This window comes from Megalobrama amblycephala, linkage group LG15 (assembly GCF_018812025.1).
Source record: "Megalobrama amblycephala isolate DHTTF-2021 linkage group LG15, ASM1881202v1, whole genome shotgun sequence".
Classification (NCBI taxonomy): Eukaryota; Metazoa; Chordata; class Actinopteri; order Cypriniformes; family Xenocyprididae; genus Megalobrama; species Megalobrama amblycephala.
The window spans coordinates 30826083-30846905 of NC_063058.1; the positions used below are offsets into that span (position 1 = coordinate 30826083).

General features: G+C 37.9%; 1 protein-coding gene across 5 annotated transcripts; it reads left to right on the top strand.

The window, feature by feature from the left end:
- Positions 1-1384: 1384 nt before the first annotated feature.
- On the top strand, positions 1385-20597 carry LOC125247407 (von Willebrand factor A domain-containing protein 5A-like). 5 transcript variants are annotated; one of them, XM_048158692.1, is made up of 25 exons: positions 1385-1616; positions 1889-2091; positions 2173-2395; positions 2499-2665; positions 2740-2854; positions 2928-3076; positions 3895-3983; positions 4067-4211; positions 4333-4412; positions 4491-4605; positions 4692-4850; positions 4935-5038; positions 5132-5349; positions 5830-5853; positions 6356-6412; positions 6812-6850; positions 8398-8454; positions 8653-8685; positions 14822-14905; positions 16631-16663; positions 17865-17886; positions 18003-18058; positions 18972-19090; positions 19176-19299; positions 19386-20597. In XM_048158692.1, the coding sequence occupies exons 1-25, from the start codon at positions 1580-1582 to the stop codon at positions 19463-19465; spliced, it is 2532 nt and encodes an 843-aa protein (XP_048014649.1). In that variant the 5' UTR covers positions 1385-1579; the 3' UTR covers positions 19466-20597. The 5 variants fall into 5 exon arrangements, 4 of the variants coding, with proteins under 4 accessions (XP_048014649.1, XP_048014650.1, XP_048014651.1 ...); XM_048158693.1 differs by lacking the exon at positions 6356-6412 and having other exon boundaries at positions 1386-1616; positions 19386-20596; XM_048158694.1 differs by lacking the exons at positions 6356-6412; positions 6812-6850 and having other exon boundaries at positions 1386-1616; positions 19386-20596.
- The last annotated feature ends 226 nt before the right edge of the window (positions 20598-20823 follow it).

Genomic DNA, 20823 nt, shown 5'->3' on the forward strand with positions numbered 1-20823 from the left:
TTTTTTTTTAAATAAAGGAACTGATGAGTTAGTGGTGAGGATTATGAGACCTTAGGCAATGAAAACTTTTGTGTTTTAGTATGGAGCAATTTGGAAGCTCAAAGCCATAGGAAGTGTGGGTAAACTGTGACCTGACCTGAAACCTGTTTTTGAAGCATATTGCATGGTGTGGCTGCTATTTTTACTTATTTCTTTTTTTTTTTTTTTTTGTCTAATTGACCCTTCGTAAAGACCTGCTCCCCTTAGTTACTGTTGCTTTGTCCGACAAGCCATGCGCTGTCATGTCACACAGAGTGAAAAATACATCGCGGAGCAAAGAGGACACTGACAACACGTCGACAGACAAGACAGAGCAAGTTATGATATTAAACAAAGTCCCAGCTTTCAAATTGTGTAATTTTTAAAGAAATTTTAACAATAAAAAACGTTTTGTAGCTCTTTAATATGTCGTGACAGATCGCTGTAGCGCCTCAGCTCAAGCAGCTCATGAACCGATCATCTCTTCCTACTAGTTTCATTTATAGCATCAAATAAACATGAATGAACATCAGAAGGAATGTTGTTTCAAACGCGGAAAGATGTCAGTACACACCATTTTTCAAGTTCAAGTCCACCGAGGTTAATCTTCTAACTCCTGACTGCTTTGTCGGACAAAATGGCAGATTCGGCATTCTGATTGGTTAGATCGCTTGTCAATCAAACTCCCTGCGAAGGGTCAATTGTTACATCTTACCCCAGCATATGTTATATCCCACCCTGGTAATGGGGCAGGTTGTTATATGTATTTGACATCAACTCAAGGGCTGTGATGTTCTGACAGGGGTTTGAATTGGTGCCTTTAAACAAATACTTTGCATAAAACTTTTATGAGCGCTCTAGCTCAAAATATCTGTGAGTTATTATCCATATTATGATTAGATATATAGCTGCTTTTTCTAAATATATATAATATAGGCCTACTACGTTTAAAAAAATGCTTTATGGGGCATTTTAATTATTGATAGCTGTTGTTGTTGTTTATATTTTTGTCTGATTTAAAATGATAATTCAAATATGTTTGCAGTGATATTCCTAAATGTGGTTATCGCAAAATCTCTGGTCAACAAGTAAAGGGCGTGTAATTATATTTGATGGCAGTCTGTTGAAATTTGATTTTGAAGGCGTTGGCTAAATTTTATGCTGCTACAACGGTATATTAAATTAGGAATGATACAATTAAAATGTATTATTGTGAGAATCAGCCAAATTTTTTATAATTTGCTGTATAGAAAATTCGTTTTGCATAAACATCTCAGCATTACGGCGCTTCTGCATTTAGGCTAATTAATATTCATGAGCCAAACCTCCGCCTCAGTTTAAATACCACCGAGTTTAACGGTCTTCTGACTGATGCTGCAGCGGCGTTTCAACGACTTCCTGAAATCAGCTCCTCTTCCCCAAACATTTGGTCGAGTTAGAAACTCTCAGAAACATTGGTTTACCAATTAAATGAGACTTCTGTGAAGATTTAATGCAGATTTAAAGGCAGTATTTTGGGTTTTCACTTTTGAAGTAGATCATCTAGTCTAACGGATAAATAATGAACTGCGGTCTTGTGACTGAGAAAAACGAGCCAGGTATGAATTGAATTCACCTATTTTTACTTTTACTGATTCGAAATTATTTTTTAATATGTCAGAGAGCTGTAGTGTTTTTCAAACAGAGAAGTTTGTCGCAAAGACTTTGTCTCAGTATTGTTTTATAGTGAAGGTAGATTTTAACGAATTTTCATACGTTCATCTTAAACTCGTAAATTTTAATGATATATCTACTACACGTTCTTGTTTTTATGATAATTTAGAGTATTTGAGATTTATTTGTGATGTTGTTGTTGGTTTGTGTGACTCAGTGCCTCTGAAGAGCATCTCAGTGGAGGTTCGGGTTCAGGATCATGTAGCCACAGTCTCCTCCACTCTGCAGTATGTGAATGAGGAAGAGCGCCCCCTGGAGGCCTTGTTCGTCTTCCCTCTGCCTGCTGATGCTGCTGTCTGCCACTTCAGTGCCAAGATCGGAGAGCAGGAGATTGTGGCAGAGGTGCAAGAAAGAGAAACTGTGAGTCCAAATACAAAACCTGCAGGATGATGATTAGCATATTCATAATACACATCAACTTTAAACTAAACTGTCTTGCAGGCGAGGGATCGTTATGATGACGCTGTGAGTTCGGGTCAGCAGGCGTTTCTGTTGGAAGAGAGCAAAGAGAGTCCTGATGTGTTCAGACTGAGTGTCGGGTGTCTGTCGCCGGGTCAGAACGCTGCCGTCACCATCATCTACGTCACCGAGCTCGCTGTGCAGGCCGACCACTCGCTGCGCTTCTGTCTGCCGGCTGTACTCAACCCCCGATACACACCAGCAGGTACTACAGCAGCTGCTGACACACACTTTATTAGTGGAGAGAAGCTGATTCTAACACACTCTGTGTGTGTGTGTGTGTGTGTGTGTGTGTGTGTGTGTGTCAGGTTCAGCTGCTGGGATAGTCTCAGAGATTTCATCAGGATGTGGATCTGTTCCCTACACGCTGACTCTCAGTGTCCATGTGAGCTCTCCAAAGCCCATCTCCAAACTAGAGTCCAGCTGCACTCTGGATCCTCTAGTGTTCCTCCACTCTGATCACACTCAGGCGACGGTACTGTGTGTCTTCATGTGTTTATCTGGATGTGTGAGCACAGCGGTTTGATGCATGTGTTTTTATGTGTGTAGGTGAATCTGAGTCCTGGTCACATGTTTGATAAGGACGTTGAGCTGTTTGTGTTCTATCAGGATACCCATCAGCCCTCTGCTATAGTGGAGGCAGGAGTGACCACTGCCCCATCAGGTATGACCTGCAGCTCACTGGGATTATGGGATTGAGTGATCAAGCTGTCACTGACTCTCTCTCTCTATTTCAGGCTCTCTGATGAGGGACCCAGTGGTCATGATAAGTTTGTACCCAGAGTTCCCAGAGGAAGTGATGTCATCACTGGCAACACAAGGAGAGTTTATTTTTGTGATGGACAGATCAGGCAGTATGAGCAACACGCGGATAGAAAGTGCAAAGGTAACATTTAAGATTCAAAACAGAATTTGTTTAGGTCAGAATATGGATTTATAATGGGTTTTGAATATGTATTGGAAATGGATTGTATTGTGAAAAGTGTACCAAAGACTTGTGTACAAAGGCTATGTTCAGACTGCAGGCAAATACATTTTTTTTCTCAAATCAGATCAGACAGGCAGACCTTCCGCAAGTGATCAAATTTCCAGACACAAACATACTATCTGCATGGGTTGCTAGGCGATGGTAATGATGTAGGTGAATCCACATAATATGTCCCAAGGCTTTCAAAATGGATGCAGGAAAAATGGAGGTGCATCATCTCGCTCTCCTAATAAGCACCCTGTCGAGTCATGTGCAGAACACCTCTGTCTCAAGAAAAACTCTGCGTTTTAGGAGACTGGTATATTCATGTATGAATGTTTGAATACTTCTGGCATTACCGTCACCGGTTTTGACATTATCATTATGTGTTTCATTAAGAGTGATGCAAAAAAGGTAATTTGAAATCTGATTTGAGCAGCCAGAGTCCAGACGGAGACGCATCTGTAAAATTCTGATTGGAATCACATTTTAAATCATCTCCAAATGTGGTTTAAATCAGATTTGAAAAAAACAACAACAAAAAATCAGATTTCATGTGTGTTTTTTTTTTTTTGTTTGTTTTGTTTTTTCTCCAGACTTTCAAAAACTCATCTGGATAAAATCTGGATATGCAAATATTTGTTTTTTTGCTGGCAGTCTGAACATAATCAATAAGACGGGGAATGTGCTTGATCAAAAAGTCCATTGAATCATGTTGAGTCCATGTCTCTCTATAGGACACTCTGCTGTTACTGTTGAAGAGTCTGCCCATGGGATGCTACTTCAACATCTATGGATTTGGCTCTCGTTTTGAGTCCTTCTACCCGTTAGTGACTAGATCTTCATTCAGAGATACTCAGTTTTGAAATGTGTGAGAGGAAAGATTGCAATGTGTTTTTTTTATTGCAGTAAGAGTGTTAAGTACAATCAGAAAACTATGGATCAGGCTCTGAAGAGAGTGAAGAAAATGAAAGCAGACTTGGGCGGCACCAAGATTTTAGAGCCTCTAAAACACATCTACAGTCAGCCCTGTTACCCAGACCACCCCAGACAGGTACAACAACACCTCAACATGAACCTGAACGACACATTGTATATGTTCACTGATGTGAGTAGAGGTTCATGGGACAGATCTTAGCTGAAGATTTTAAACTCAGATGTTTTTCTCTCTTCAGCTGTTCATCTTCACTGATGGAGAGGTGAGAAACACTAAAGAGGTGCTGGACCTGGTGAAACATCATGCTCACTCTCACAGGTAAAGGTCTGCTGGGTTTGATCTTCCCATCATTCATATCTTCATCACTTACACTAACAGAGTTTATTGTGTGTTCAGGTGTTTCTCATTCGGGATTGGTGAGGGTGCAAGTACCGCCCTCATCACAGGAATGGCCAGGGAGGGATCTGGTCACGCTCAGTTCATCACAGGCACCGACCGCATGCAGCCCAAAGTAAAGCTCTCCACTGGATTTCACAGGCACAAATGTTTCCTAGTCACATGTCTCAATGGTTTCTCTTTCTCTTCAAACTATATCAGGTGATGCAGTCCCTCAGGTTTGCGCTGCAGCCCGCTGTGGTTAATATCTCTGTGGATTGGACCCTTCCAGATGGCATTACTGTTGACACACTGTCTCCACCCATCAATGTGCTCTTCCAGGGTCAAAGGTCACTCATTTACGCCCACCTTAAAGGAGAGGTGAGATGATGTAGCATGTGTTTCTTAATGAGAATAGGAGTGTCTCTCATTTGTTTAAATGATACAAATTTCCCTCTCTTATAGAGCTCAGGAGGCTCTGAGGGAACAGTGACAGTCAAATACAGTCTTAAAGATCAACCAGTAACAAACCAGCTCCACTTCTGCCTCAAACCAACTGAGGAAACAGGGTAACACACACACAAACACACATAGAAACACATCGAATTAAAGTGACATCAACTGCCCTTCTAATCCAACAAATTTCCTCCATGTTGTTGCAGGTTGGCCGTCCACCGGCTGGCGGCTCGAACCCTGATCCGTTCTCTGGAGCAGAAGGAAAGGTCAGGTGATGCAGATGTTGAGAGCGTCAGGAGCAGGATAGTGGAGCTCAGTGTTCAGGCAGGAGTGAGCAGTGTTCGTACAGCCTTCATTGCCATTAATAAAGACAGCAGACAGACTGTGAAAGGACCCCTGCTGCAGAGAAGAGTGCCCACACAAGGTTAGTGCAAGGGTTGTGAACTTGTAAGGACGTCTGTGTCTGTTTTTATTATCATTACAAAAATGTTCTTGTCACATATATTTTACATTTGGTGTGTTAAATTAATGGAAATCATTAATGCTGTTTTAGGGTCAGAGCAGTAAATTTATGGCCAGCATGTCAAGTTAAACGAGTGTTTGTAAACCAAGTTTCCCGACAGATGTTTAGTGCTCTGACTGTGTGTGTATGAATGACTTGAGTATTTATTACAGTATCTCATGAGGATGTGAAAACAAATATTTTAGATTATGTACTGTATATAGAAAGTCTCAGGATGTCAGTATGTGCCTGTGGCTTTTGCATGCCAAGCACCAATATCATTTTCTTCAGAAAATGTTAAAATTCAGTTAAACTTATGATTACAAAATAGTTAATTGTCTGGTAACAGTTTAAATTTGGTATGTACAACTCATTATGATGTGAAATTAATTTGTTTTTTAGGGACGGCTTATGGATTATTGTCTGGTAAGATAAATAATATAGACTCTTCTTTTCTCATGTCAGTGTGTTTTAAAGCTCTGATTGTGTCTGTATGGATGTGTGTGTTTTGTTTTTCCCTGACAGCAAGGATTTCAATTGTTTTTCTTGTTACTTCACAGTTTAATGCATTTGAGGTGTTGATTTGACTTCATTAAGATGTAAACAGTTTTTTTGTTTAGGGAGGATGTGGTCAGTGCTTCTTTTCAATCAGTGTGGGTTTCTTGTTCCTGCAAGAAATGTGTTTGTGGTATTTGCAAAGAACTTTAAAGCAATTCAGAACAATTCAGTAACATTCACTGTAAATTACTGAGTGGCTCTGTTTATGCATTCATTGACAAACAAAACAATACAAAAGCAAATAAAGGGTTTCAAACTTTAAGATAATATCAAAATTGTTTTGGGCCAAAAATATCAGTCCATCCCTATTTCAGAGCTTTTCTTGTTTGTTAGTTCTTTTGGATGTGTCTGTTCTTGGCTGTTTCTCCAGATCTCAAACGACGTGGTTTAGATATATACTCTCAACCATCTGAGTATAGGCCACGGAGTAAGTGCACCTCAGTGTAGTGAAGTATGCATGTTTGAAGAAATGTTTGTTGATTATGATTATGCAATTCGTCTCTAGTACTATTTCTTTTTTAACGCTATACAGTACATAGATTCAGCTTCTCTGTAAATATGTCTTATCATAAATGTGTTCATTCAGTCTGTTACTGTTAATCCCTTAAACCTAACCATTACAGAAAACATTGTATTTTTATGTTTTCAAAAAACATAATTTAGTATGATTAATGAGCTGTTTTCCTCATGGGGACCAAAAGTTAACATAAAACATTTCAGGTTTTACTACCTTGTGTACCTTCCACAACGTAGGGAATCCTGGACCACACACACACACACACACACACACACAATCTGTTCTGACTTTTGGTTTCTCTGCCTGTAGGTCAGCTGCGCTACATGTGTGTTGATGAGTCTTTTCTAGGTAAATGCACCTCAATGTAATAGTTTTGTAAAGCATGAAATGTTTAAAGGTGCCCTAGAACATGTTTTGAAAAGATGTAATATAAGTCTAAGGTGTCCCCTGAATGTGTCTCTGAAGTTTCAGCTCAAAATACCCCATAGATTTTTTTTTATTAATTTTTTTAACTGCCTATTTTGGGGCATCATTATAAACGCGCCAATTTATGCTGCGGCCCCTTTAAATCTCGTGCTCTCCGCCCACAGAGCTCGCGCTTGCCTTAAACAGTGCCTAAACAAAGTTTACACAGCTAATATAACCCTCAAATGGATCTTTACAAAGTGTTCGTCATGCATGGCGGCATGTATGCGTCGGATTATGTGAGTATTGTATACTGTTATGTTGTTTACATCTGATTCTGAATGAATTTGAGGCTGTGCTCCGTGGCTAACGGCTAATGCTACACTGTTGGAGAGATTTATAAAGAATGAAGTTGTGTTTATGCATTATACAGACTGCAAGTGTTTAATAATGAAAATAGCGACAGCTCTCTTGTCTCCGTGAACACAGTAAGAAACGATGGTAACTTTAACCACATTTAACAGTACATTAGCAAAATGCTAACGAAACATTTAGAAAGACAATTCACAAATATCACTAAAAATATCATGATATCATGGATCATGTCAGTTATTATTGCTCCATCTGCCATTTTTCGCTGTTGTTCTTGCTTACCTAGTCTGATGATTCAGCTGTGCACAGATCCAGACGTTCTGCCCTTGTCTAATGCCTTTCATAATGTTGGGAACATGGGCTGGCATATGCAAATATTGGAGGCGTACATATTAATGATCCCGACTGTTACGTAACAGTCGGTGTTATGTTGAGATTCGCCTGTTCTTCGGAGGTCTTTTAAACAAATGAGATTTATATAAGAAGGAGGAAACAATGGAGTTTGAGACTCACTGTATGTCATTTCCATGTACTGAACTCTTGTTATTTGACTATGCCAAGATAAATTCAGTTTTTCATTCGAGGGCACCTTTAAACAATGATTGTTGCTTTTATGGCATATTACAAAATTTGTACATTTAATTATCGATTTACAAGCCTCACTAAACCACAACATTATCTTAAAACTGCAACACTCATGGAACAAGACACTGAAAAACCTTGAGGTGTTGATTTGATCTCAAGGTATAAAATGAACAGTTTTTTTTTTGTTTTAGCGAGCATGTGGTCAGTGGCTCTTTTCAATCAGTGTGGGTTTCTTGTTCCTGCAAGAATGTGTTTGTGGTATTTGCTAAGACAAATGTATCAACATAACATCAATTCAGAACAATTCAGTAACATTCACTGGAAATACGTGCTAAAATGTCTCTTGTACGTCTTTTTTATGGGTTCATTGAGAAATGAAAAGTTTTCAATTTAAAAAAAAAATAAAATTACAAAAGGTAATTGCAAAAAATTTCCATATCAGTCCATCCCTGTTCAAAAAGCTTGTCTTGTTTGTTAGTTAGATAGTTCTCCAGATCTCAGTCTGTTCTGACCTTTGGTTTCTCTGCCTGTAGGCCCACAATCTGCTCAGCCACAGGCCCCTGAACGTACTAAGTCTAAATCACTGCTGGGTAAGTGCACTTCAATGTAATATTACTTTTATGAAAGAGTGAAGTATGCAATGTTCAAAGAAATTTTAGCTTTCATTTTACAAAATTTTTACGTTTAATTATTGATTTATAAGCCTCACCAAACCACAGCACTAAACCGAGAGCACTAAATGATTCCTTGTCACATAACAATAAACAAGATGTGAAATTGTTTTTTAGGGAGTCTACGTCAAGCCCTGTTTAAAAATCAAGGTAAGATGAATCATATTGAATACTCTTCTCTTGTGGTTTTGTGTTTTGGTGTTTTTTGTGTCTGTTATGTAGGTTTGCATGTGAACATTTTAATATATATATATATATATATATATATATATATATATATATATATATATACTAGTGGTGGGCATAGATTAAGTTTTTTGGAATTAATCTAGATTAATCTATATTAAAATGGCTCATTTGAATTCTGCCGAAGACATTCAGAATATGTGAGATACCCAAATTGTCCCTGCGTCCCAATGTCCGTACTATCCATCCTAAATAGTATGTGAGATTAAAATAAGTGTGTCCCAAAGCATAGTATGTTGAAAAGAGTATGACAAAAGTCCCCGGATGGTCTACTATTTCCGGTAGATTTTCGAAGTGTGGATCCGTGCACACTATAAAGGCTAATACTGCCCACAACCCATTGGACGCGGATTCAGTTCAGAGCTACAAACACGAGTAAAAAGTGTTAAAAAACTACAAAACATGGCGAATATGCAGAATCGATGCTGAGAGGTTGTTAAAATATTTATTTAATGTTATATGTGTTATTTTTCATCTGCAAATACCAATGTGGACTTTTATAAAGATCTGATTGGCCATTAACTTTTAAATGCATCATTATGCATTAATATGAGGAGAGTTCTCCACATGAAAGACCCGCGACTGCAGATCAACGTGCTGCATTTCTCTCTGATACGGTAGGAAATTAGCTAAATGAAATGCGGAGGATGTAAGATGATTGACAGGGCAGTTTACGGTGACTGGATGCGACAGAGAGCAAAGACGCAATTGTATGACGTGATAGTATGTCCCAAAGCTTGTCTACTCTTTTGCTACACACTCAAAAGTAAGTACTTTTTGTTCACAGAAAGAGTACATACTTTTAGGGCGTAGTATAAGTAGGCGAATTGGGACGCAGCAAATGACTAAAATCCGCCGTTTTGTCCGAAAAGCAGATAGGAGTTAGAAGATTAACCTCGGTGGAGTTAAACTTTTGTATATTATATTTTGTATATTGACATCTTTCCGCGTTTGAAACAACATTGATTCTCATGTTCATTCATGTTTATTTGATGCTATAAATGGACTCGTAGTAAGAGATGATCGGTTTACGAGCCTCTTGAGTTGAAGTTTTACAGCAATCTGTCACGACACATTAAAGAAAACGGGTTTTATTGTTTGAATTTCTTAAAAAACTACACAGTTTTAAAGCTGGGACTTAAATATCATAAGTAACCTGCTCTGTCTTGTCTGTCGACGTGTTGTCAGTGTCCTCTTTGCTCCGTGATGCATTATCACTGTGTGGCGTGACAGTGCCACGGCTTGTCGGACAAAGCAACAGTAACTAAGGGGGGTGGGTCTTTGCGAAGGGTCAGTTCGGCTAGGTATACATCCGCGCTAAAATATCAAGGTGAAAGCATGGGTGAAAGTCATCATAGCTTGCGTAGTATAGACCCAGCTCCCAACCCAACTTTGAGAATAGATTAACGGCGATATTTTTTTTATCGCCCGATAAGAGTCTCACGTTAACGCAGCACGTTAACGCCGATAACGGCCCACTAATAATATATACATACACTATATTGCCAAAAGAATTGGGACACCCCTCCAAATCATTGAATTCAGGTGTTCCAATCACTTCCATGGCCACAGGTGCGCAGAAGTCGCCAACTTTCTGCATCAATAGCTACAGACCTCCAAACTTCGTGTGGCCTTCAGATGAGCTCAAGAACAGTATGTAGAGAGCTTCATGGAATGGGTTTCCATGGCCGAGCAGCTGCATCCAAGCCTTACATCACCACTTACATCAGAACGGTACTTGCCTGACTGCATTGTGTCAAGTGTAAAGTTTGGTGGAGGGGGGATTATGGTGTGGGGTTGTTTTTGAGGGGTTGGGCTTGGCCCCTTAGTTCCAGTGATAGAAACCCTTAATTCTTCAGCATACCAAGACATTTTGGACAATTTCATGCTCCCAACTTTGTGGGAACAGTTTGGGGATGGCCCCTTCCTGTTCCTACATGACTGCGCACCAGTGCACAAAGCAAGGTCCATAAAGACATGGATGAGCGAGTTTGGTGTGGAGGAACTTGACTGGCCTGCACAGAGTCCTCACCTCAACCCGACAGAACACCTTTGGGATGGATTAGAGCGGAGACTGTGAGCCAGGCCTTCTCGCCAACATCACTGCCTGACCTCACAAATGCACTTCTAGAAGAATGGTCAAAAATTCCCATAAACACATTCCTAAACCTTGTGGAATGTTTTATGGTAAGAATGGTGCTTTATGAGATATACACACACATTAAGCCTTGTTAAACTTATTTGACTTTTTTGAGGGGTTAAATGTAATTTGTTTTAAAGCAATATTCTCATCAGTGTTTTATCAGCTCTAACTTACTTAAATCAGTGTATTTGTTATATCTGTGCTATTAAATCAATTTCCAGGGCATTTCTTATCTTTATAAAGGTCAATTTCTATTAAATATAAAACCTTGTTAAATGTTAAATAATGTAATTTCATAATACAACACTACAGGGCTGTTACCAATCAAATGAAATCAGTATCAACTTTATCAAATGAAAATTTAGAAATTTATAAGGCGAATGATGGTGATTTCAGACACAGTCACTTGCCGCCACCTGTTGGTATAACAATGTACCCTGTGAAAAGAGTCACTGAAAAATCCCCACCATTATAGTTTTCACAAAGGCTCTCCATACTTAGGTCACTTTTTCCCAAACCCTTCACAGGGTGAGCACAATATCAGTCTATGTGGGCTAAATTGTGGTTCATTTATCATTGCTTTGGCACTTAAAATGCATTCAGTGATGACATCTTTCAAATTACATCCATTCTTTTCTCACTAAAACTTACATACAGGCCAATTTGCACATTTACGTTATCTTTTCAAAACAGTTGAATAAGACAACAGTTAAGTATATAAAAGACACCTGTCCAAAAAATCAGTATCTTCCATTCAAACCTCTCCACCACCATGGCCAGAGTTAGGGATAGGGTAAGACCAAAGAGCTGTCAAAGGACATCAGGGACAAGATTGTAGATCTGCACAAGGCTGGAATGGGCTACAAGACCATCAGCAAGAAGTTTGGTGAGAAGGAGTCAACTGTTGGTGCGATTATTCGAAAGTGGAAGAAATACAAAATAACCATCAATCGCCCTCAGTCTGGAGCTCCATGCAAGATCTCGCCTCATGGGGTAAGGATTATAATGAGAAAGGTGAGGGATCAGCCCAGAACTACATGGGAGAAGTTTGTAAATGATTTCAAGGCAGTTGGGACCAAGAAAACCATTGCTAACACACTACGCCACAATGGATTGAAATCCTGCAGTGCCCGCTCAAAAAGGCCCATGTACAGGCCCATCTGAAGTTTGCCAGTAAACATCAAAATGATTCAGAGAAGGCTTGGGAGAAAGTTCTGTGGTCAGATGAGACTAAATTGAGCTCATGGAGGGAGAGAAATGCTGACTAATGCTGACCCCAAGAACACCATCCCTACCGTCAAGCATACAGGTGGAACCATTATTTGGGGCTGTTTCTCTGCTAAGGGTGCAGGACGACTTCACCGCATTTAGGAGCCAATGGACAGGACCATGTACCATAAAACCTCTTTCCATCTGACAGCCAAGAAATCTTAAGGATTTAGAGAGGATTTGTAACGAGAAGAGGATCAAAATCCCTCCCGACATGTGTGCAAACCTGGTGACCAACTACAAGAAACGTCTTTTCCCATATCAGCCATTTTTGGCGTCAGCCATTTTGAGTTTTGTTGTAAAATGCTGTATTGTATGAAGAACTGTGCCCTGACAGTTCTCAAAAAGTTTTGGGGCAGTTAAAGTTATAACTAAATTTCCAAAAATGCTTATAACTTTTGATTAAATTAGCCTTTTGTAATTAAACTTATCTTAAAAGATTCCTTTGGTCATACTGAGAACATAGATACCAATTTTGATATTGCCATTTTGATTTCCTTTCAAAACCTGCTTTTACAAACTCCTCATAGACCGTTTGTCCGATTTTCACCAAAATGGAATTGTATCATCTTCAGACTGTACCAACAACAGTTTCAGTTACAGTTTCGTGTTGATAGACTGAATCGTTTTCGTATACAGTAGCAACAAATTGAGGCATGTTGCAAAAACGACTCTTGGGGCTGTATATCTCCAATGCTTTGACACCAAACTTTGCATGTGTCATTGTCACCTCACTCTGACCACACCACATCATTTTGGTCACAGCGCCACCTATTGGTTAAAAGTAAGAAACCATTAAATCAGATTATTAGTGATTAGTCATTTTGCATAAAATTATCTTAAAGGAGCTGTATGTAGGATTGTGGCCTAAACTGGTACTGCAATCACTATAAAAATACTGTAGAGCGGTGTATCCCCTCCCCCTACCCCCTGACTTGAGGTTGCCAGATGAGCTGCAGGATTCAGCAGAAACGTAGGCTGCTTCAATGAGCTTCCAATGGCAAGTGACGAACAGACGTACACAGTAAATTTTTTTTTCTGTTAATTCTGTTTATGCTTCATGAGAGATATTTTGATAAGTAATTATGTATTTAAAAAATGTACTAATTGTCATTAGTTAAATATAATCGTAAAGATTTATGCTCGTATGTGACAGTATAATCGTAAAGATTTATGCTCGTACGTGACAGACAGAACGGTAACTGTTAGTCTAACTTGTAACGTTATTTATCTGTCATTAATGTAAGTACAAGCACAAGCCTATGTCACTATGTGTAACCAATATCAAAGATACAGCTATTCATTTAGCTGATGTTATAAGTGAAAGTGGCCACTGGCCAGCTGTATTTTTTTACTTACCCTGCAGCACACGTCCATAACGCTAAAATATGTGATGTGAAAGATTACATGACATTCTATTATTTATCCCAGGGTTGTTTTCAGTTCCATCAGAAAATATTGTTAGAGTAACTAAATTACATTAGCAATGGTCATACAGGTCAACTTGCAGCATGTGTAACTTAGTCCACGATATACGTGAAGAACAAATGACGAATCATTTTTACTGAGGTAACATTAGGCTACTGTCTCAATTACGTTTCAAATTGCCATAATGGGCGTGCTACTGTTGTTTTCCTCAGCGTCTCAGCATAATGACAGAGCATACGTCCATGTGAGCTAACGTTATGTTACTTTGCACAAACATGCATAACTTTGTTCGACTGTCATGAATATATGAAATGTCCATTGACATCAAGTACAAGTTAGCCAAGCATAGATGAATCTTACCTGTCCAGGAGAAAATTAGCAATGTTGGCGTCTGTGTTCAAATTCTTCTCCATTTTCAGCCGTCTCCATCTTTCAAAAGCATCTCCAATACAAATTCTGGTTTTATTTCGGACTTTGTCACGACGAATTTCTGAATTATAACGAGGTCTTTTTGATTTAGTAACATTAGACATTTTTATCCGACTGGAGTTAGGGTAGGTTACAGCAAAGCTGGCAACACGGATCCCGAAACACTACTGACTTCGTGATTGGTAGATAGGTGGAGGAAGGCGCGTCAGGCCAAAACACAAAATTACAACATCAACATCAGTTGAGGGCTGCAAGTCCACTTTTTAAATGACAATATCCTGGCCGGACTACTTTTGTCAGTGATATAAGTATTTGAAATGAACATGATTTCTTAATGTCTAGTGACACATCAGGGCCATTTTATGATTAATTGAAATAGATTTCTTACATACAGCTCCTTTAATATGTTTGTAGTTGCTTATTGTTGCAGTTAGTCTGATGCTCTCAGCCATGAGTTGTCATGCCCTCTTTGTGTTTGGCCCCTTAATTGCTGCTTGCAGCTATATTTAGTGTTGCAATCATTTAAATAATAACTTTACATATGCGCTTGAGTGTTGTTTTCTTTAGAGATGGCGAGATCCTTGTGTGGTTCTACAAGAAAAAGATTCAGGGCTTTTCTTTTTGCTTATTTATTATTTCAAATTGTTAACTTTTGTTATTTCTTAATACCTGAATGTACTGTAAAATATATATATATATATATATATATATATATATATATATATATATATATTTTTTTTTTTTTTTTTTTTTTTTTTTTTTTTTGGACAGATTCCCAGAAGTTTATACAGTCAGAGAGGAAGGATGCCCAAAATAGTCGAAATGGTGATCTTTATTCTACACTTTTAGTGAATGGTAAGTGAATCAAACAGACACACCAAATACCATTTCACAAATCTTTGTCAGTGCATTTTTTTTGCCACCTAATTGTCTGGAGATATGAAAAATGGCTTCTGAATAACTTCTGAATGGTTTATAAAATAACTTCTGAATGGTTTATAGAAAATTATAAAAGGGTTTTCTTCTTAGTTTTGGGAGATCATGCCGAGTAGAATTATATCCAATCTTCCCATGTCACCCATTTTTTTGCATCTGCCCATTTTCCAATGTTAGCCATTTTTGGCATTAGCGTTGGGAGTTTTGACGAAAAATTCTGTATTTTATGAATGCATTAGCATATTGTTATAAAACTTGTTATGTGTCTTTGGCACCATGCCTGGACAGCACTCAAAAAGTTAAAAAAAAAATGCATTTGATTAAATTAGCCTATTGTGATCTTAATAGATTCCTTGGGTCATGCCAAGAACATTGATACCAATTTTGCAATATTTGGTCAGTCTGCCATTTAGATTTTTTTTTTGTTCAAAACCTACTTTAACAAACTCTTTCTTGACCATTTTTATGATTTTCACCAAAATTACATCTGTAATTACACCGTTGTTCCATCCTTTACACGTTAACTCAGCCTCAAACCAAACCATAGTACCAGACCTGTCCCTAACCTTATCAATATCCCATCTCAAAAGCAGCAAAAGTTATTCGCAATACAATATGAACCCAATATGTGAACTGTACTTATTTTTTGATATAAGTACATAGTAGTTAAGGCCACCTAATATAAAGTGGGCCACCATGTTATAGGCTATGTTTAAAAGTTATGTATGTAAAATGTTATAGGTTTAAATATTATTTAATGCTGTAATTGCTATGAAAGCATGTCCCCTATGATATGTGAATATTATGAAGACTTAAATCAAATTTATGCTTTAATACTAGACTAATCATTGCAGGTTTCATCAGTCCAGTTTGTGACTTGCTAAAACGTCTGAGTTTAGCTTCAAAGGGCGTCTTCAATGACGGTATTCTATAAAAATGAAGGCATGAAACTCTAATGGGCAGGCTAATAGGTCCTTTAACTCAACTTGTTCGTAATCACATCATTATCTATATGACACAAATGATTGGTTCCTGCTGTATCAGTAGCCAATGAGCTGCATGCTCAATCTTTAAATACATGAGTAGCATTTGCCTTAGCAGTGCAGCGTGCTTTCAGAAACCCTCCACCTTCCCCAGCTCCACCTGTATAGGTCTGCTACGGGTAATCAGTAGCAGCAATAATAACAGCAGCAGCAGTGTAGAAGATCGATTCCGCCAAGACCAAACATACAACATTGTCATACCCATTACCATGCCAAACGCTCCAAGAGTTGTCATGACAGAACTATATTTTTTGCATTCCGATTCTGACATCCAAATTTCTCCTATTCTGTGGATTTTGCACATTTTCCTCCACTTGTTACCGCTATTATTCTGCCACCACTATTTGCACGCTGCTACAAGTGATGTAACTGTGACGACTGCTCCAAATGGGTCTATAGCTTCACATGTGGCATTTGTGAGTGTTGTTTTTTCATTAGAGATGGCGAGATCCTTATGTGGTTCTGCAAGAAAAAAAATCAGCTTTTCTTGTTTGCTTATTTATTATTTCAGTTGGTTCACTTTTGTTATTTCTTTTTATCTGAATGTGCTGGCATATTTTTTTTCCAGTTTTTTATTTTTATTTTTTTCTATTTTTGACAGATCGCGCAAGTTATTCATCACGTTCAAGATTAAGTAAGTGAATCAAAAAGGTCATTTCACAAACTTCTGTCAGGGCTTCAACATTGTGATGTACAACATCATTTATCATTCAGAGATTACTAAACAAATGTTTCATTTTTCTCAAATCATAATTGTGTTTACACCTTATTTTCAGTCTGTTACTGTTCATTTTTGTTCTGAATCAAGAGAAACAAAGTCATTTTGAAGAACACATTCCCCCGCTTTCACAGACAAGGCTTAAGCTAGTCCCAGAATAAAATGCATGTTTGAGCTGTTGTAACTGAAAGAAAATTTAGATCTAAGGCATGTTTATAAAAGGTACTTAAAGGGTTAGTTCACCCAAAAATTAAAATTCTGTCATTTATTACTCACCCTCATGTTGTTCCACACCTGTAAGACCTTCGTTCATCTTCGGAACACAAATTAAGACATTTTTGTTGAAATCCGATGGCTCAGTGAGGCCTCCATAGCCAGCAATGACATTTCCTCTCTCAAGATCCATTAATGTACTAAAAACATATTTAAATCAGTTCATGTGAGTACAGTGGTTCAATATTAATATTATAAAGCGACGAGAATATTTTTGGTGCGCCAAAAAAACAAAATAACGACTTATATAGTGATGGCCGATTTCAAAACACTGCTTCATGAAGATTCGGAGCGTTATGAATCAGTGTGTTGAATCATAATTCGGATCATGTGTCAAACTGCCAACTGCTGAAATCACGTGACAGCAGATTCGACACACTGATTCATCTGTGCTCTGATGCTTCCTGAAGCAGTGTTTTGAAATCGGCCACCAAAAATATTCTCGTCGCTTTATAATATTAATATTGAAGCACTGTACTCACATGAACTGATTTAAACATGTTTTTAGTACCTTTATGGATCTTGAGAGAGGAAATGTCATTGCTCCCTATGAAGGCCTCACTGAGCCATCGTATTTCAACTAAAATATCTTAATTTGTGTTCCGAAGATCAGCGAAGGTCTTACGGGTGTAGAACGGCATGAGGGTGAGTAATAAATGACATTATTTTCATTTTTGGGTGAACTAACCCTTTAAATGTCTTAACTGAACTAAGGACTTATATCCTGGCTTAGTCTAAGCCTGGTCTGTGAAACCAGGACTTAGATTGTATATGGAAAAATATTTCTTCAGATTTACTGTAGACACATGAATTCTCTTTTTTTCTGTCTTTTCCATTTGATCAGGAACATATGAGCCTACCAGATAGTAAGACTATGAATCCACGCTGATTGACATGTTTTTGTGATATGTGTGTTTGTGTGTATATTTTATTTCAAATTCTATGTGTAAGTCTTGCTGTGGTTAATGATTGTTGTTGTCAGTTGCAGAGATCCTATTCTGGCGTCACATCAAGCAAGTTCTCTAGACAAACAAAGGGGTAAACTAACACACACATTAGAATTTAATGGGAATTTTCCATAGACATAATGATTTTTATACTGTACAAACTGTATTTTCTATCCCCTAACCTTAAACCTGTCCATCACAGAAAACTTCCTGCATTTTTAAATAACTTAATTTAGTATGATTTACAATCTGTTTTCCTCATGAGGACCCAAAAAAAAAAAAAAGAAAGAAAAAGTTACTACTTAAAATAAAAAATGGTATTACTAGAACATTTGGTCCTCTTTATGTAGGGTTTACCAGGATCACACACACACTAACAGCTAAATAATACATGTTGAATGTGAGTAGCATCTATTTATCAGCAAATTAAAACATTATTTTCACCCTTTTTTCCAAATTTGTCTAAAAGCAGCTTTTTTCAAATTGTTTCCACATGTCTCAACTTTTGGTAATATAATTAAATGAGTTAAAGAACAGATAAAAACAAACAAAGAAACAAAAAAAAAATCACAGCTGTAATAACCTTCAGTTCATTCATCACACTGGAAAAAGAATTAAACATTGCATTGTGGGATACAATATTGCATGTGTGCTCTGTTGTATTGAATATTTTGATTAATGTAATAGGTCATATGGGTAATTCACACATAAAAATGTGCTTAAATATTCTATATTGCAATAATAGTAAGAATGTTATGCTAGTATGTCATTCCCAATGTCCACTATAGAGGTCAAAACAACCAACAAGGACAGAGAGACAATAAAACACAACAATAAAAGACATTACACTAAAAAATGTATTATTAATAAAGAACCAGAACACTAAAGCACTGTCATGGGTCAGTTATGTCAAAAGCATGAAGACAAAAGAGGACAGTTATAATAATATCTAAAGACAAAACTCAAACGGGAAACTCACACTAACACAACTTATCTAACTGCAGACCTGTTAGTTCAGCTGGTTTCTCTCCAGAAGGCGTCAGGCTGCTGGGAGCTGGACGCCACACTGGCTGATGTGTTTGGGAAGATGGAGGATGAACTGACCAATCAGAAACCAGCACAGGTGAGAGATGTGATGAAATAATAAGACAGCGATGATTGTGTCCAGTGTCCAGTAACAAATGCAGTGGATGATGGTTTGTACACAGGTGGATGGGTCAGTATGGGCCACTCTCCTGGCTCTGATCTGGTTATACGGCTGTAAAATAGAGCAGCAGGTCGAGTGGCAGTTTGTGGCCATGAAGGCAGCGTCATGGATCGGCTCTCAGAAAGGTGGGATCTCCATTCCAGAACACATTCATTCAGATATCTTCAGTTCTGTGACACACACTGATGATTTGAATGTGTGTGTGTTTCAGTGGGCGATCTGTCTCGGTGTGTGTGTGAGGGTAATGTCCTGCTCGGATGTCATGTGACCAAAGAGGCTCTGGGAATCTGAAGACATCAGTGTTTCTACTTCAGAAGACAAAAGATCTGTTGTTGTTTCATTTTCTGTAACTGAACTCTGCTTCATGTTTTATTAACATTTAGACCATATTATAAGCGTAACAAATTCTTGTTTTGAGTCACTCTGACCCAAAAACACATTTTGAGTTTTGTCATATGACGTATTTTTGTAGACCAAAACCCTGAAGAAAGTGGGTTTTTGGCTAAATGCCGAACTGGTAAACTCATCTACTCACTAGTCCACTTTCACAGCGTTGTTGTCTTTATAATCACATTATCATATGTAATTATAATTGTAACTTGAATTTTTAGGAGAAATGTTTTTAAACAAAGACTGGACGAGTTGTCAGAAGTTTAGTGATGGTAACGTTGAAGTCACATGACCATGGTGCCTACCTTTAGCTTTTTTTTCTTTTGTCGATTATATTTACACTTTAAGATTCATAAAGTTGTGAAGATTATCACAATGAACAAAACATGTAAGAATCATAAGCTTTTGTTAGTCACAGACCTTATTTTCTGCAATAATTCAAAAGCCAAAAGAAAAATCCTATTGGGTTTTTGAGGAGGAATCAGTGTGATGCTAACTACCAGGGGCCAGTTGAATAAACAGCCATTATGTTAAGACTGTGTCTTAAGAACTAGTTTGACCAACGAACAGTTAGTTAGGGGTAATCAGTCTTACTTTTCGTTATTAAATTAGACCAATCTAAGTTTTTATATAACTGATTTAAAAAAGTTATGAACAGTCTTAAAGAAAAAAAATTGATGACTCGCTTGTAAGACTAGACTTAGAAGTTTATGCAACCGGCCCCAGGTTGGCCTACAAAAATATGTCATTACTGCAGCACTCTATTGCAGGATTTTACTATGTGCCCAATTTTGAATCCCTGACAAATTTTAAACCCACTGCCTGGTTGCCTAACCCCACCCCTAATTCTAACTCCACCCCCTAATCCTAAACCTGCCAAGGGGTTTATAAATTAACCCTAACTACTAAGGGTATGCACGTGACGTCACCGTCGACCGTTACGACTGCGGTTACGCCGCTGAGTGGCAAAAGGCTGAGCGGCAGCATTGGCTTTCAGCGTGAATGTGGCGAAAAACACACAAAACACATCCAAAACGGAAAAGAGCTTTGCGACTGACTGTATAAATAGCTTTGACACAAAACCTGAGGTATATATTTAAAAACTTGCCCATCCAACAAATTGTTGGATTTTGAGGTAAAATCATACCGTATATATTGTATTGTTATATATTATGTTGACAACTCATTAATTAAATATTTACCATCTTATATTCTGCATAATTGGGTGTTTTTAAATAAACAACACTGACAAAAACTAT